The sequence below is a fragment of the Ranitomeya imitator genome, chromosome 7 (assembly GCF_032444005.1).
Source record: "Ranitomeya imitator isolate aRanImi1 chromosome 7, aRanImi1.pri, whole genome shotgun sequence".
Taxonomy (NCBI): Eukaryota; Metazoa; Chordata; class Amphibia; order Anura; family Dendrobatidae; genus Ranitomeya; species Ranitomeya imitator.
In genome coordinates this window covers 183,803,367-183,821,341 of record NC_091288.1, presented here as the reverse complement: position 1 = coordinate 183,821,341, position 17,975 = coordinate 183,803,367, and the positions used below count along the sequence as shown (strand labels likewise).

At 44.9% G+C, this 17,975-nt stretch overlaps 1 protein-coding gene across 1 annotated transcript in view; it reads left to right on the top strand.

Annotated features, from left to right (window-relative positions):
• LOC138646129 (uncharacterized) overlaps window positions 1–17,975 on the top strand; it is a 126,846-nt gene that overhangs the window by 82,585 nt on the left and 26,286 nt on the right. The window contains 1 exon segment of the mRNA XM_069735592.1: window positions 14,031–14,186. Within this exon segment, the coding sequence (XP_069591693.1) occupies window positions 14,031–14,186 (156 nt within the window).

Below are 17,975 nucleotides of genomic sequence, written 5' to 3'. Positions count from 1 at the left end.
ACACAGAACAATGGACCTCCGAAATTACCTTACTTGTCCATCTATCAGGGACAAACAACTTCCCAACAGGACAGCGGTCAGGTTTATCAGCCTGAAACTCCCGAAGCGCCCGCCGCAAATCAGGGAAGATGGCAGACAGAATCACCCCTTCCCTAAGAATGCCAACTGGCTCAGGGACTCCAGGAGAATCCGGCAAAAAACTCCTAGAGAGGGCATCCGCTTTAACATTCTTAGATCCAGGAAGATATGAGACCACAAAATCAAAACGGGACCACCGAGCCTGTCTAGGGTTCAGCCGCTTGGCCGACTCAAGGTAAATCAGATTCTTATGATCGGTCAAGACCACAGTGCGGTGCTTGGCTCCCTCAAGCCAATGTCGCCACTCCTCAAATGCCCACTTCATAGCCAACAACTCCCGATTGCCAACATCATAATTGCGTTCCGCAGGCGAAAACTTTCAGGAAAAGAAGGCGCATGGCTTCATCAAGGAACCATCAGAATTCCTCTGTGACAAAACGGCCCCTGCCCCAGTCTCAGAAGCGTCAACCTCAACCTGAAAGGGAAGAGAAACATCCGGCTGACGCAAGACAGGGGCAGAAGTAAATCGGCGTTTAAGCTCCTGAAAGGCCTCAACAGCCTCCGAGGACCAATTAGTGACATCAGCGCCTTTCTTCGTCAAATCGGTCAGGGGTTTAACCACACTAGAGAAGTTGGCAATGAAACAGCGATAAAAATTAGCAAAGCCCAAAAACTTCTGTAGGCACTTCACAGATGTGGGTTGAATCCAGTCATGAATGGCTTGGACCTTAACAGGATCCATTTCTATAGACGAAGGGGAAAAAATAAACCCAAAAAAAGAGACCTTCTGAACTCCAAATAGGCACTTAGACCCTTTCACAAATAGAGCATTATCACGAAGGATCTGGAATACCATCCTGACCTGCTTCACATGAGACTCCCAATCATTGGAAAAAATCAAAATATCATCCAAATACACAATCAAGAATTGGTCAAGATAATTGCGGAAAATATCATGCATAAAGGACTGAAATACAGAAGGAGCATTAGAAAGCCCGAAAGGCATCACCAGGTATTCAAAATGGCCTTCGGGCGTATTAAATGCAGTTTTCCATTCGTCACCCTGCTTGATACGAATAAGATTATATGCCCCTCGAAGGTCAATCTTGGTTAACCAACAAGCCCCCTTAATCCTAGCAAACAAATCAGAGAGCAGAGGTAAAGGGTATTGGAACTTGACCGTGATCTTATTAAGAAGGCGATAATCAATACAGGGTCTTAAGGAGCCATCCTTCTTGGCAACAAAAAAGAATCCCGCTCCCAATGGTGACGAAGACGGCCGAATATGCCCCTTCTCCAAAGACTCCTTAACATAGCTCCGCATGGCGGCATGCTCTGGCACAGACAGATTGAAAAGTCGGCCCTTAGGGAACTTACAGCCAGGAATCAAGTCAATAGCACAATCACAGTCCCTATGTGGAGGAAGGGAACTGGACTTGGGCTCATCGAATACATCCTGGAAATCTGACAAAAATTCAGGAACATCAGAAGAGGGGGAAGAGGAAATTGACATTAAAGGAACGTCACTATGTACCCCTTGACAACCCCAACTAGTCACAGACATCGATTTCCAATCCAGCACTGGATTGTGTACTTGTAACCATGGGAAACCTAGCACAACAACATCATGTAAATTATGCAACACCAGAAAACGGCAATCTTCCTGATGTGCAGGAGTCATGCACATAGTCAGCTGAGTCCAATACTGAGGTTTATTCTTGGCCAATGGTGTAGCATCAATACCCCTCAAGGGTATGGGACTCTGCAAAGGCTGCAAAGAAAAACCACAGCGCCTAGCGAACTCTAAGTCCATTAAGTTCAGAGCAGCGCCCGAATCCACAAATGCCATGACGGAAAAAGATGACAATGAGCAAATCAGGGTCACAGACAGGAGAAACTTAGGCTGCACAGTACTAATGGTAACAGATCTAGCGACCCTCTTAATACGCTTAGGGCAATCAGAAATAGCATGAGTAGAATCACCACAGTAAAAACACAGCCCATTCTGACGTCTGTATCCCCTCTGTTCCGCTCTAGTCAAAATCCTATCACATTGCATGGCCTCAGGACTCTGCTCAGAGGATACTGCCATATGGTGCACCACTTTGCGTTCGCGCAGGCGCCGATCAATCTGAATGGCCAGAGACATAGATTCGCTCAAACCAACAGGCGTGGGAAACCCCACCATAACATCTTTAAGGGCTTCAGAAAGACCCTTTCTGAAAATTGCTGCCAGAGCATCCTCATTCCATTTAGTGAGCACAGACCATTTTCTAAATTTCTGGCAGTATAATTCTGCCGCTTCCTGACCCTGACACAAGACCAACAGTGTTTTCTCAGCATGCTCTACAGAGTTAGGTTCATCATACAATAATCCGAACGATTGAAAAAATGCATCTACATTAAGCAATGCCGGATTCCCTGACTCAAGTGAGAATGCCCAGTCTTGAGGGTCGCCACGCAGTAGAGAAATAACTATCTTTACTTGCTGAATGGGGTCACCAGAGGAACGGGGTTTAAGAGCAAAAAACAATTTGCAGTTATTTTTAAAGTTCAAAAACTTAGATCTATCCCCGTAAAACAAATCTGGAGTAGGAATTCTAGGCTCTAAGGCCGGAGTCTGAACCACATAATCTTGAATACTCTGTACTCGTGCAGCAAGGTGCTCCACACGAGAACATAAACTCTGAACATCCATGCCTGCATCCAAATCCCGAATCACCCAGAGATCAAGAGGAAGAAAAATGACCAAACAAACTAAAGAGAGAAAAAAAATGGCTCAGAACTCTTTTTCTCTTCCTTCTTTTGAGAGGCAATCAGCTCATTTTTGGCCAGTTGTACTGTTATGGTCTGGTGATTAAGGAGCGACATGCGTCTAGCTCTGAGCAGGTGGCAACTATACTGACCGCAGTCCCTAAGCTCAACACAACACTAGAAGCAGCCGTGGAATGCTCCTAACACTGCCTATGCATCTCGTCACAGCCGGAGAACTAACTAACCCTAAAGATAGAAGCAGGAAAACTATCTTGCCTCAGAGAAAATACCCAAAGGATAGATTAGCCCCCCACAAATAATGACTGTGAGAGGAGAAGAAAATGACATACGTAGTATGAAACAAGATTTAGCACAGGAGGCCACTTCTAGCTAGATAGGAAAAAGTACAGGACAGAGCGCTGTGCGGTCAGTAATAAAAACTAGAAAAGGTCCACCGCAGAGAAATGCAAAAATCTCCACACCTGACTAAAGGTGTGGAGGGCAAACTCTGCGGCCCAGAGCTTCCAGCCTAGCTGAATAAATCCATACTGATAAGCTGGAAAAATGAACAAAACATAGAAAGTGGAGAACCAAGTAAACAACAAGAGAACTGCAAAAGAACAAGCAAGGACTTAGCTTTTACTGAATTGGTCAGAGTGTCAGGAAAATCCTAAGAGCAAAGACTCCAGGCAGGAACAATGACAACTGGCATTGAATGAGGGAAAAGGCCAGACTAATATAGCCGAGCCAGAAAGACGATCAGTGAAAACAGCTGCTGAAGCTAAATCCAAGAAGCAGCCATACCACTCAAAACCACAGGAGGGAGCCCAAGAACGGAATTCACAACAGTTGAGATCTGGCCACTCAATTACAGACAGAATACTAGCTGCTTTCTTCTTCTCTAAATAGTTCTTGCATAATTTGAAGGTGTGCTTTGGGTCGTTGTCCTGTTGTACGATGAAATTGGAGCCAATCAATCGCTGTCCACAGGGTATGGCATGGCGTTGCAAAATGGAGTGATAGTCTTCCTTATTCAAAATCCCTTTTACCTTGTACAAATCTCCCACTTTACCAGCACCAAAGCAACCCAAGACCATCACATTACCTCCACCATGCCTAACAGATGGCATCAGGCACTCTTCCAGCATCTTTTCAGTTGTTCTGCGTCTCACAAATGTTCTTCTGTGTGATCCAAACACCTCAAAATTGGATTCTTCTGTCCATAACATTTTTTTCCAATTTTCCTCTGTCTTATGTCTGTGTTCTTTTGTCCATATTAATCTTTTCCATTTATTAGCCAGTCTCAGATAGGGCTTTTTCTTTGCCACTGAGACCTGAAGTAGAGCATCCTGGAGATGTCTCTTCACTATATACATTGACACTGGCGTTTTGCGTGTACTATTGAATGAAGGTGCCAGTTGAGGACCTTTGAGGCATTGATTTTTCAAACTAGAGACTCTAATGTACTTGTCTTGTTGCTCAGTTGTGCAGCGGGGCCTCCCACTTCTCTTTCTACTCTGCTTAAAGCCTGTGTGTGCTCTCCTCTCAAGGGAGTAGTACACACCGTTGTAGGAAATCTTCAGTTTCCTGGCAATTTCTCGCATGGAATAGAATTCATTTCTAAGAACAAGAATAGACTGTCGAGTTTCACATGAAAGTTCTTTTTTTTCTGGCCAATTCGAGAGTTTAATGGAACCAACAAATGTAATGCTCCAGATTCTCAAATAGCTCAAAGGAAGGTCAGGTTTATAGCTTCTCTAATCAGCTAAACTGATTTCAGCTGTGCCAACATACTTGCACAAGGGTTTTCAAGGGTATTCTAACCATCCATTAGCCTTCTTACACAGTTAGCAAACACAAAGTACCATAAGAACACTGGAGTAATGGTTGTTGGAAATGGGCCTCTATACACTTATGAAGATACTGAATTGCAAACCAGACGTTTGCAGCCAGAATTTACCACATTAACAATGTATAGAGTGTATTTCTTAATCATTTAATGATAGCTTCATTGAAAAAACTGCTTTTCTTTTCTTAAAAAAAATATGGAAATTTCTAAGTGACCCTAAACTTTTGAACGGTAGTGTATATACATTTTATACACTTCATACTGGGACATGCTTAGGGGTACCGTGACCCCCTTACATTCCCCCTTCCTTTAATCCTGGTTATCCCCGACCAGATAATGTTTAAAACAAAGCTTTAATATTTTTCATTATGTACGCCTTGCAGGGAGAACAACGAATCACAGCAGCTTAATGTAAGCCTTGTTCAAACGAAGCAAAATGTCCACTTCAATTTTTTCCTTTTGGATGTGCCAGTATTGACAGTCCTCAAGGGGTGTCCATGATTTCACCCACGTTTAAACGGGTGACCCTCCTTGTTGGGTTCACAGTCTTTGGGGAGGGGGTAACCCCCTTCCTTTGAGGGGAGCACTATCTTCCGCCGGTATGCAGGCTGCCTGTCCTGAAGCAGCCCGCACAAAGTCCTTCAGTCCACGGACCTGTGGCCCCACAAAAAACAAGTTCTTCTATTCAGTAGAAGGGACACAACAAAAACATAATTACAAGTCAATGTTCTCTTTAGGCCGTACCGGCCACATTGCACCCGGCTCTGGGAGCATATCAGGGCTCCTTTGCCCATAGGGACGAAGAACAGTGTCAAGGACTGCCTATATGACAATAGTGCAACAAGCACAACTTTCCACATTTATATTTTTTAGAACTCACACAGCTCAACGGCACGTGTCCCGTGCCACTTTTTAATCAGTGTTCCATGCCTGTGTGCGGGCTGAAGAGAACTCTGCAACCGTAGAATTCGTGAGTTATCCAAATGTAGCAGAGGCAGTGGGGGAGACAGACATAGCACTGAACGTTCCGGTCTTGGACCCACATATAGTCCTGCATCATCATCCTCTAACGCAGTCCTCTTTAAAGAAGGAGACCCAGTTCCCTTCCAGCACGGGTCTGTTTCCTGGAGGCAGCGTTGATGTAGACTTTGTCATTAGTTCCTGCCTCCTGTATGAAGCCGTATCCTTGCTCCACATGTGCGTAAACCAGCTGCCCACGAGAGCGGCGCCCGGCCATAGCACCCTCCCCATATTGGTGCAGCTGGGCCCAGATTTTCTTTTCCTGTAATTTATTTTGGGCGGTTATGTTAGCGATCCATACGGACTGTCCAGGCTCTGCTGTGCCGACCCATGGAGTGCCCAATTCTACACCTGCACCTACCATGGGCCTGTTTTACCATCCCCAATGGCTGGGGATCAAATCCAGGGGCTCGCTCCGGGACAGAGGGTGGTGGGACAGTATGGCCTGGCGGGGTGGAAGGCCGTGGCAAGGACCAACTTCCCGATGTTAAGGGTCGTTGTTCACTCACCGCTCACCTCGGAGATCCGGCCGCGCACATCCTGCGAACGTTGGATTCTTCTGCGGACTCTGCGCACTCCAGCTACTGATGATGAAGTCCCAGCTCGACCTTCACTTCCAGTTCAGGCTCCTCTGGGGTTGCTGTTGATTCTGGTCCCTGATGATGCTGAAGCACCGGCTCCGGGCAAAGAGGTTCTGGCCCCTGGGTGTTGTGAATTCTGTTTTGGAGCTCCCTCCTGTGGTCATGAATGGTACTTCGGCGAGTTCTGTCCATGGGCTCCCTCTGGTGGCTGTGAGTTGAGCTGCTGGTTCTGGGATTCCTTCCACAGGTGACCTGGTTTGTTCTTAGGCTGCTGCTCTATTTAACTCCACCTAGATCGTTACTCCAGGCCACCTGTCAATGTTCCAGTACTGATTCAGTTCGCTCTTGGATCTTTCTGGTGACCGTCTTTGCCAGCAGAAGCTAAGTCCCTGCTTGTTTATTTTGTTGTTCTGGTTTTCTTGTCCAGCTTGCTAATATCATTCTGTCTGGCTAGCTGGAAGCTCTGGGAGGCAGAGTGGCGCCTCCGCACCGTTAGTCGGTGCGGGGGTCTTTTTGCACACTCTGCGTGGTCTTTTGTAGTTTTTTGTGCTGACCGCAAAGTTACCTTTTCTATACTCTGTCTGTTTAGGTAGTCTGGCCTCCCTTTGCTGAAACCTCTTTCATTCCTGTGTTTGTGTATTTCATCTTAACTCACAGTCATTATTTGTGGGGGGCTCCCTTTTCCTTTGGGGAATTTCTCTGAGGCAAGGTAGGCTTTACTTTCTATCTCTAGGGGTAGCTAGCTCTTAGGCTGTGCCGAGGCGTCTAGGCCTGTTAGGTACGCTCCACGGCTATTTCTAGTGTGTGTGATAGGATTAGGGATTGCGGTCAGCAGAGTTCCCATTTCCCAGAGCTTGTCCTGTGAGTTTAACCATCAGGTCTTTCCTGGTGCTCCTAACCACCAGGTCCTAACACCTGGAATTGGCGTTCCGGTTCCCGAGGATGATGTTCCAGCTCCTGCAGCCGCCGGCAGCTCTCTCTGCAGGAAGTGGTCGGTCCAGACTTCGTCTGTGACTCCTCTCATTCATCCAGGTCGTTTCCTCTCTTCTTCCTGTCACCATTTTAAATCCACGTGGCCTAGGCCGCCGTAGCTGCACACAAGATCCTCTTTTGGGCCCCAACCATTCCAAGGTGGGGGGTCGCCTCCAGTCGCTCCACCCATTTTGCAACATTTTGTACGGAGGGGTGGTGAGGCCTTCTTCTTTTCAGCCGTTCCCACCAGGGGCAGACCGGAGGATGTGGCCAGCCAGACTTTGACGCCATTTCTGCACTGTCACGCCCACAAAGGGTGTCATCATGGTGGCTGTTCTCCTTTTTGGTGCTAAACACCACCATCTTCATGGCCGCCATCTTTGTTATCACAATGTCAGTCCCATTCAGAGTTTTAGACAAGTCCAGTATTTCTGTCACATCCGGCATTTCAGTAACATCCACAAAATCTTCAGCTCTTTCCTTTCCGGTCACATCCATTACACTTAAATCTTCATCATCATCATCATCTTTGTTTGCGGTTCCTCCACAGTGCAAGGTAGCGGCATCCAACCGACTACGCCAAGTGTAAAGGTCCGCCAGGGCAGTAGTCGTGGCTGAGCTTATCTGGCTTTGCAGGCCCTGAACTCCCTTTACATAGAAATCTTGTTTCCCTTTCAGCTTACTTGCTTCTCCATGATCTGTGCCGTCTTCCTTTGCTGTATAAGATCACCTTTGGTTGTTTGTGGAATAACAGAGACACAGTCCAGTTGTAACTCAAAACTTTACTCATATCTTCGCAGCACATCCAGGTTCAATACAGCATCTACAGAAGGTTCCACTTCACACATCACTCCAGCTTTCCCTTCGCTTCTCTCTTTGTCATACAGGTCGAGGTCGGGTCATACCATCTTGTACGTTTTCTCGGCATCCTCCCTGTCCAGACTGACTGCCACCAGGTGTTCTCTCAGCCATTTCGCGCCAGATCTGAGGGCATCAGCCCATGTCATGATCTGCCACATGGTGACCTACCCGCCTGCCTGTCCTGCCATGTCTTCTCCTGTAGCTTATACATTTGTAGCTCCTGCAGCTAGACTGTGCTGTCCCACTTGCCCTGGATGTCTGGGCTCTTGCTTAGGCATAACATTACGGGGTATCTAACGTTGCCCAGGCTATTAGCCCATCCGAGCTCATTGGCATCCCTGCCCTTCTGCCACTAATCAAGAAGCTCCCTTTCCTTAACTACAATGACCCCTCCTATATTAACTATTTGCACTAATACACTACCGTGCTAAACTAGGTGCACTAAAATACCCCCATCTAGTGGCCTAACACTAATATTAGACTTTTCCTGTACAACACACATGGGAGGATTAGATACATGGCTCAGCAGACAGCATCACACAGGATAGGATTCGATACACGGTTCAGCAATCAGTATCACACAGGAGAGGATTAGATACACATCTCAGCAGACAGTATCACACAGGACAGTATTAGATACACGTCTCAGCAAACAGTATCATATTGGATAGGATTAGCTACACATCTCAGCACAATATCACACAGGAGAGGATTAGGTACAAGGCTCAGCAGTCAGTATCACACATGGGAGGATTAGATACACAGCTCAAGGTCAGTATAACACAGGATAGGATTAGATACACATCAGCACAGTATCACACATGGGAGGATTAGATACACATCTCAGCAGACAGTATCACACAGGACAGTATTAGATACATGGCTCAGCAGACAGTATCACACAGGATAGGATTAGATACACATCTCAGCCCAGTATCACACAGGAGAGGAATAGATACAAGGCTCAGCAGAGTATCACAATGGATAGGATAGGATTAGATACACATCTCAGAATAGTATCACACAGGAGAGGATTAGATACACGGCTCAGCAGACAGTATCATATTGAATAGGATTAGCTACACATCTCAGCACCGTATCACACAGGAGAGGATTAGGTACAGGGCTCAGCAGTCAGTATCATACATGGGAGGATTAGATACACGGCTCAGAGTAAGTATCACACAGGATAGGATTAGATAGTCTGCTGAGTTGTGTATCACAAGATAGGATTAGATACATGTCTCAGCAGACAGTATCACACAGGACAGTATTAGATACACAGCTCAGAGTCAGTATCACTTAGAATAGGATTAGATACACGTCTCAGCACAGTATCACACAGGAGAGGATTAGATACAGGTCTCAGCAAACAGTATCACATAGGATAGGATTAGATCCACGTCTCAGCCCGGTATCACACAGGAGAGGATTAGGTACAAGGCTCAGCAGTCAGTATCACACATGTTAGGATTAGATACACAGCTCAGGGTCAGTATCACACAGGATAGGATTAGATGCACATATCAGCACAGTATCACACATGGGATGATTAGATACACATCTCAGCAGACAGTATCACACAGGACAGTATTAGATACACGGCTCAGCAGACAGTATCATATTGGATAGGATTAGCTACACATCTCAGCACAGTATCACACAGGAGAGGATTAGGTACAAGGCTCAGCAGTAAGTATCACACAGAATAGGATTAAATACACGTCTCAGCAGACAGTATCACACAGGACAGTATTAGATACACAGCTCAGAGTCAGTATCACATAGGATAGGATTAGATACACGTCTCAGCACAGTATCACACAGGAGATGATTAGATACAGGTCTCAGCAAACTGTATCACATAGGAGAGGATTAGATACAGGTCTCAGCAAACTGTATCACATAGGATAGGATTAGATAAACGTCTCAGCACAGTATCACACAGGAGAGGATTAGGTACAAGGCTCAGCAGTCAGTATCACACATGGGAGGATTAGATACACAGCTCTGGATCAGCATCACACAGGATAGGATTAGATACACATATCAGCACAGTATCACACATGGGAGGATTAGATAGACATCTCAGCAGACAGTATCACACAGGAAAGGATTAGATACACATCTCAGCACAGTATCACACAGGAGAGGAATAGATACAAGGCTCAGCAGAGAGTATCACAATGGATAGGATAGGATTAGATACACATCTCAGAATTGTATCACACAGGACAGTATTAGATACACAGCTCAGAGTCAGTATCACATAGGATAGGATTAGATACACGTCTCAGCAAACAGTATCACATAGGATAGGATTAGATGCACGTCTCAGTACAGTTTCACACAGGAGAGGATTAGGTACAAGGCTCAGCAGTCAGTATCACACATGGGAGGATTAGATACACAGCTCAGGGTCAGTATCACACAGGATAGGATTAGATACACAGCTCAGCACAGTATCACACAAGAGAGGATTAGATTCACGGCTCAGCAGACAGTATCACACAGGGTAGGATTAGATACACATCTCAGCACAGTATCACACAGGATAGTATTAGATACACAGCTCAGAGTCAGTATTACATAGGATAGGTTTAGATACACGTATCAGCACAGTATCACACATAGGAGGATTAGATACACAGGTCAGAGTCAGTATCACACAGGATAGGATAGGATTAGATTACCTCTTCCCCCTCCCCTGCTGCCGATACTTACTTTACCACTCCACTACTCCTTTCTCCTTCCCCATCCTTGGTCTCCTCCTATAACCGCACGGCTCCTGTGATTATAGGGGGAAACTGGAGCTCACAGAATGCATTGTGGGCTCCAGAAAAATGGCACCGACCTCCTCCCTCTGCTGTGATCTGGACAGCCCAGGTAAAGTATAGGGTCGGCGTCCGACCGCTGTCTCCTATGCCCAGGGCAGCCGTATTTGCAGAGTGTAAGTGTCGTGTTGGGCCTCTTACACTCCTGCAAAGCAAAATGGTGGCGCAACAGTGGCTGCATAAATAATAAAAAAAATATTAAAATTAAAAAATTTAATTTTGTATTAAAAATAATTGTTTATATATAAACAATCATTTTCAATACAAAAAAAATTGTGGCACTTTCCCTTTAAATTTAGTTTGAAAACTGAAAATCCAAAAAAGTGTATCTGTTTAATAGAAGCTGCTGATAATCTCCTCTCCTGGCCGGTTTATGTAATTTGTCAATGTCAAAAACCTGAAAACTCTTGGTGAGCTGCATTGGAAGAGCTGGAATCTGATGAACTAGAAATATCATTAAAATGCTCAAAAATACGTTTTTATAAAGATCTTTTAGTGCTCCCTACATGTAACAGATCACATTCCGAGCATCTGATAATGTAGACTACATGATCGAGTTATAATTCATGTGATCTTGAATATCAAAAGATTGATGGCTAATAGAGTTTGAAAATGTCTATGAGGGGAACCCCATATTTGAAACATTTTGAAGGGATTATGTCCAAATCTAAAAACCCTACTATGTAACCAATTTTTTAATAATAATATTTGATTATAAAATCTATTATTTTTCATACAAAATTAAAGCCACCAATTTAAGAGCTTTATTATTTATTCATTTTTCTTTCAGCCGCTGGGGGCTGCCATTTGCATTTGCTGGTGTGAAAGGGTATATTGTCACATGGTGTTTTTGCTGCTTTTTTTATGCAAATTTTCAGCTGTGTTTTACAGTTCCAGCAAAGTCTATAAGATTTCAGAAATCTCATACACAATTTGTTATTTTGTCCTCAGTATTTTGTGATTTGCTTGTTTTTTGTGGAATAGAGCATGTCACTTCTCTGAGCATTTTTTTCAGCGTTTTTCACCCATTGAAAGTAATTGGTGGTGAAAAAACAGAGGTATCAGGTTTTGCTGCGTTTTTTTGTGTCAAAACGTTATGAAGTAGAATATGATTTTTTCGCCACTAGACTTTATCAGCATGCACAAGAGACAAATGTAGCACGACAAAGAGCAAGAAAAATTAAGCAAAACCCGCTTTTTTTTCTTCAGCTTCTTTACTGACAAGAGAGGTTTTGCTGAGGAAAATAATGCAGCAAAAAAAACAAAAAAAAACAGCCTTATTGTCCGAGCATGACACTCATGCACCTCCAATACCGCATCCCCTGCACATAGGAGTCTTCGGTCGCTCTCCATGGCTGCCTCCAGCTGTGATCTGGGCACTGCTCCTGGACTGTCCAGGTCACAGCTCCTGGACTGTCCAGGTCACAGCTGTGGGAGGAGATCAGTGCCATTTTGTTGGTGTGCTGGGAGGGTAGAGGATAAAATGGAGTCTCTCCTGTGAGGAGATAATGTCACAGGAAGAGATGAGGCCCCCTCCATCCAGGGTAGTTCCAATAACAGGAAGCAACATGGTGCTGTGGCTGTTGGTGATCACATGAGGCTTATGTGTACAGGAATTTCTGAGAGGACTGAGGGGCTGCACAATGGAGCTGTGTGCAGATGGGAATGAGGACATAGGGCTAAGTGTCAGGCGTCTGAGGATGTATTTTGTGGGTAAAGAAACATGGATGATGTTACTATATGGGGCTGCATGTTGGAGGGTTCCACAGGGAAAAGGGTGCTGTTACTTGTGTGGGATTACTTACTGGGAGAATGATGTGCAGAAAAGCGGGTGATGATGAGAGGGCAATCTCAGGTTCAAGACCTCTATGGGGACTAAGAAAGACAATGAAAATTTAAAAAAAAAAAAATTACACACCACCCTCCTTTTTTCCTAGTAAAAAGTAAAAAAATACAGATATGTGGTATCGCTACATTTGTAAAAGTTTGCAATACAGTCTTCAAGACAGAAAACATATTCCCAAAATGTCAAATCCCCTCTAATGTCATCATGGGGGCGCTAATTTTAGCCCAGAACACTCTCAAAACAGCGATCAATACAAAAGAACCAAAAAGAGAGTATAGTATTCTGAATAGAAATGAATTTATTAAATTACTACAAATAAATAATGACATACAACGATATAAACAATCACTTTTGAACAAAGTAAAAAAGCCTGACTTCACAGGTGTAACACCCAGGAACAACATATGTAAGTGGATGGGAAGGAAGTTTTAACATGTAGGCTCAGAGAGCAGATATTATTATCCACTCACTCACATTATAACCAGTATAACTAAATAAAGTAGCCAGACGAACCTATAAAAAGTGTCAATGTGCAAAAAAAGTGCTAATCATGCAAGGACATCTAGTCAGTCATAAACTGGGTAATTAGAGTAAAAGACCCAATCCTAATAAAAGATTAAGAATCTTATGAATGGCCATGTTATAATCCTCACCCATAAATCTCCACTGTTAGGACCTGAGCGATGCAGCCCCAACGCGCGTTTCGCGTTGGCTTCCTCGGGGGGACACTTTTTATAGGTTCGTCTGGCTACTTTATTTAGTTATACTGGTTATAATGTGAGTGAGTGGATAATAATATCTGCTCTCTGAGCCTACATGTTAAAACTTCCTTCCCATCCACTTACATATGTTGTTCCTGGGTGTTACACCTGTGAAGTCAGGCTTTTTTACTTTGTTCAAAAGTGATTGTTTATATCGTTGTATGTCATTATTTATTTGTAGTAATTTAATAAATTCATTTCTATTCAGAATACTATACTCTCTTTTTGGTTCATTTGTAAAAGTTTGGTCTATCAAAATATAAAATTAATTACCAGATCAGTAAATGGCATAATGAGAAAAAAAAATCCCTTCGAACGCTGCAACAAAATGTAATAAGTGATCATCAAAACATTGTATCTACTCTACTGTGTCACTGCAAATTTAGAGAATGATACCGGAGCTTCAAGAGGAGCCCGGCAACATTCCCGGGACTTCCCACTAAACAGAGCTACCCTCTATTTCGCTCCCTCCAGTGATGGACGGCCGGGAGTTTGTTCCTCCTCCTCATTTGAGTCACCGCGGAGCCGGCCGAATGAACCCATCTGCAGGCCACAGTGCGGTGCAGCACCCAGGACACTTCCAGGCCACCAAATACTTTTCCTCACCCCTCCCAATGGCAACCCACTCCGGTAAGTGATTCTTGATCGATAATTTACATTAATTGTTGAGAGTGGAAAAATTCCACTGGTGGAACTGGGTAATTTTCACACCTGGATCTAAATCTCTGAGATTTTAAGCAATGCTTTATTGTTTTTGAGAGTGGGGAAAGCTGGAAATAACTAAAGAGAGAGAAAAAGTCATGGGTGGAAATGGGAAAGGACTTGTGGTGCCCCTAAAACATATGTATAAAAAAGGGCACAGGGCCGGACTGGCCATCAGGCAATTCTGGTAAATGCCAGAAGGGCCTGTCTGGTCATGGGCTGCCCTGTCTGCTACGTTGTTAACAGAATCAGTGTTCTCAAGATACCCATACTATTAAGAGTTGTGATGGAGCACAAAGTGGATGACTCCGTCACTTACCCCACCAGGCCACCGTTATCATTAGAAATATTGGTCTTGTAGTAAATCTTTTCCTCCATCCAGGGTAATATTAGTAATTCATCCCATCTGATTCATGGGGACGGGGACAACATGGACCTGTGTGATTTCAAATGCCAGGACTGAATATCAGCCCCATTTCAAAAAATTTTTCATATTTCTAGTGCAGTGATGCAGTTTAAATTTCGTGTTTTCAAGTTTGCATGTTTTGGCGGTGCAGTGTGCTGCCCTATTTATTTAACTATATGCGAGTTGGCGACTCTGGGTTCAGCACCTGTTCACACTATGTTTGGATGTGCAGATCAGGTTTTTGAAATGTATTCTATAGCCTTCTGATCATGCACTCCCTGCCTCCTAGCTTCAGGTGTTTTAATTATAGTAGGTCCAATACCCCTCCACAGAGAGAGAGAATTTGAGTCCGAGAAGAGGTTTCACATGTACCCGTTCAGATGGAGACGTTTATTCTCAGCGAGGTAGGTTTAGAGTAGGACCTCGTATAAGAGAGATGCCGTAAAGTGGCTACGAGGTACACATAAAATTGGCCATTTTTATGCGCTAAAAGCTCTCATTTTTCATATTTCTAGTGCAGTGATGCAGTTTAAATTTCGTGTTTTCAAGTTTGCATGTTTTGGCGCTGCAGTGTGCTGCCCTATTTATTTAACTATAAGCGAGTTGGCGACTCTGGGTTCAGTGTCATGATTCCAATGGCAGGGAATCACAAAAAGACAAGCACAAAAACAAAACCAGCTCTAGGGTGATGGAACCTGAGCTGACCGCGATCCTGAACCTAAACACACAACTAGCAGTAGCCGGGGAACGTGCCTACGATGATTCTAGACGTCTCGCTCGAGCCAGAGGACTAGCTTCCCCTATAAGAAGAAACACAGACCTCACTTGCCTCCAGAGAAACACCCCACAGAAATAGCAGCCCCCCACATGTAATAACGGTGAAATGAGAGGAAAGCACATAAGTAGTCATGAAAACAGAATCAGCAAAAATGAGGCCCGCTAAAGCTAGATAGCAGAGGATACGAAAGTGAACTGCGCGGTCAGCGAAAAACCCTACAAATAACCATCCTGAAATTACTTGAACTCATGTGCCAACTCATGGAACATGAGGAGTAATTTCAGCCCACTAGAGCGACCAGCAGCAGGGATCAAATAACTGCAAGCTGGACAAAGACAAAAAGTAAACAAAACGAAAAACAGGAAAATCAAAACTTAGCTTGTCCAGAAGAATACAAACGCAGGGAGCAGAGGTAAACAGACACGCTGATTACATTGATAGCCGGCAAGGAAATGACAAAGAAGCCAGGCTAAATAGGAAACACCCATAACCTGATGGAACAGGTGGACACCAGAGACTGCAGAAAACACAAGTCACCCAGTACCATCAGTAACCACCAGAGGGAGCCCAAAAACAGAACTCACAACAGTACCCCCCCCTTGAGGAGGGGTCACCGAACCCTCACGAGAACCACCAGGGCGACCAGGATGAGCCCTATGAAAAGCACGGACCAAATCGGCAGCATGAACATCAGAGGCAATCACCCAAGAATTATCCTCCTGACCATAACCCTTCCACTTAACTAAATACTGGAGCCTCCGTCTGGAAACACGAGAATCCAAGATCTTCTCCACAACATACTCCAACTCACCCTCCACCAGCACCGGAGCAGGAGGCTCAAGAGAAGGAACGACAGGTACCTCATACCTCCGCAACAACGACCGATGGAACACATTATGAATAGCAAACGATGCCGGGAGATCCAAATGAAACGACACAGGGTTAAGAATTTCCAAGATCTTATAGGGACCGATGAACCGAGGCTTGAACTTAGGAGAAGAGACCTTCATAGGAACAAAACGAGAAGACAACCACACCAAGTCCCCAACAAGAAGTCGAGGACCCACGCGGCGACGGCGATTAGCAAACTGCTGAGCCTTCTCCTGGGACAACTTCAAATTGTCCACCACATGACTCCAGATCCGATGCAACCTATCCACCACCATGTCCACTCCAGGACAATCAGAAGGCTCCACCTGACCAGAGGAAAAACGAGGATGAAACCCCGAATTACAAAAGAAAGGAGAAACCAAGGTAGCAGAACTAGCCCGATTATTAAGGGCAAACTTGGCAAGCGGCAAAAAGGAAACCCAGTCATCCTGATCAGCAGAAACAAAACACCTTAAATAAGTTTCCAAAGTCTGATTAGTTCGTTCCGTCTGGCCATTCGTCTGGGGATGGAACGCAGACGAAAAGGACAAATCAATACCCATCTTAGCACAGAACGTCCGCCAAAATCTAGACACAAACTGAGATCCCCTGTCAGAAACGATGTTCTCCGGAATGCCATGCAAACGGACCACGTTTTGAAAAAACAGAGGGACCAACTCAGAGGAGGAAGGTAACTTAGGCAAGGGTACCAGATGAACCATTTTAGAAAAGCGGTCACACACAACCCATATGACGGACATTTTTTGAGAAACAGGCAGATCCGAAATAAAGTCCATGGAAATGTGCGTCCAAGGCCTCTTCGGGATAGACAAAGGTAACAACAATCCACTGGCCCGAGAACAGCAAGGCTAATCCCGAGCGCAAACTCCACAAGACTGCACGAAAGAACGCACATCCCTCGACAAGGAAGGCCACCAAAAAGACCTGGCCACCAAGTCTCTAGTACCAAATATTCCAGGATGACCTGCCAACACAGAAGAATGAACCTCGGAGATGACTCTACTGGTCCAATTATCCGGAACAAACAGTCTTTCCGGCGGACAACGATCAGGTTTATCCGCCTGAAACTCCTGCAAAGCACGTCGCAAGTCTGGGGAGACCGCCGACAAAATCACCCCATCCCTAAGGATACCAGTAGGCTCAGAATTTCCAGGGGAGTCAGGCACTAAACTCCTAGAAAGAGCATCCGCCTTCACATTCTTTGAACCTGGCAGGTATGAAACCACAAAATTGAAACGGGAGAAAAACAGTGACCAACGAGCCTGTCTAGGATTCAGACGCTTGGCAGACTCAAGGTACATCAGATTTTTGTGATCAGTCAAGACCACCACACGATGTCTAGCACCCTCAAGCCAATGACGCCACTCCTCAAATGCCCACTTCATGGCCAAAAGCTCCCGATTACCAACATCATAATTCCGTTCAGCGGGCGAAAATTTTCTAGAAAAGAACGCACATGGCTTCATCACTGAGCCATCGGAACTTCTCTGTGACAAAACCGCCCCCGCTCCGATCTCGGAATCATCAACCTCAACCTGAAAAGGAAGCGACGTATCTGGCTGACGCAACACGGGAGCAGAAGAAAACCGGCGCTTAAGTTGCTGAAAGGCCTCCACAGCCACCGGAGACCAATCAGTAACAT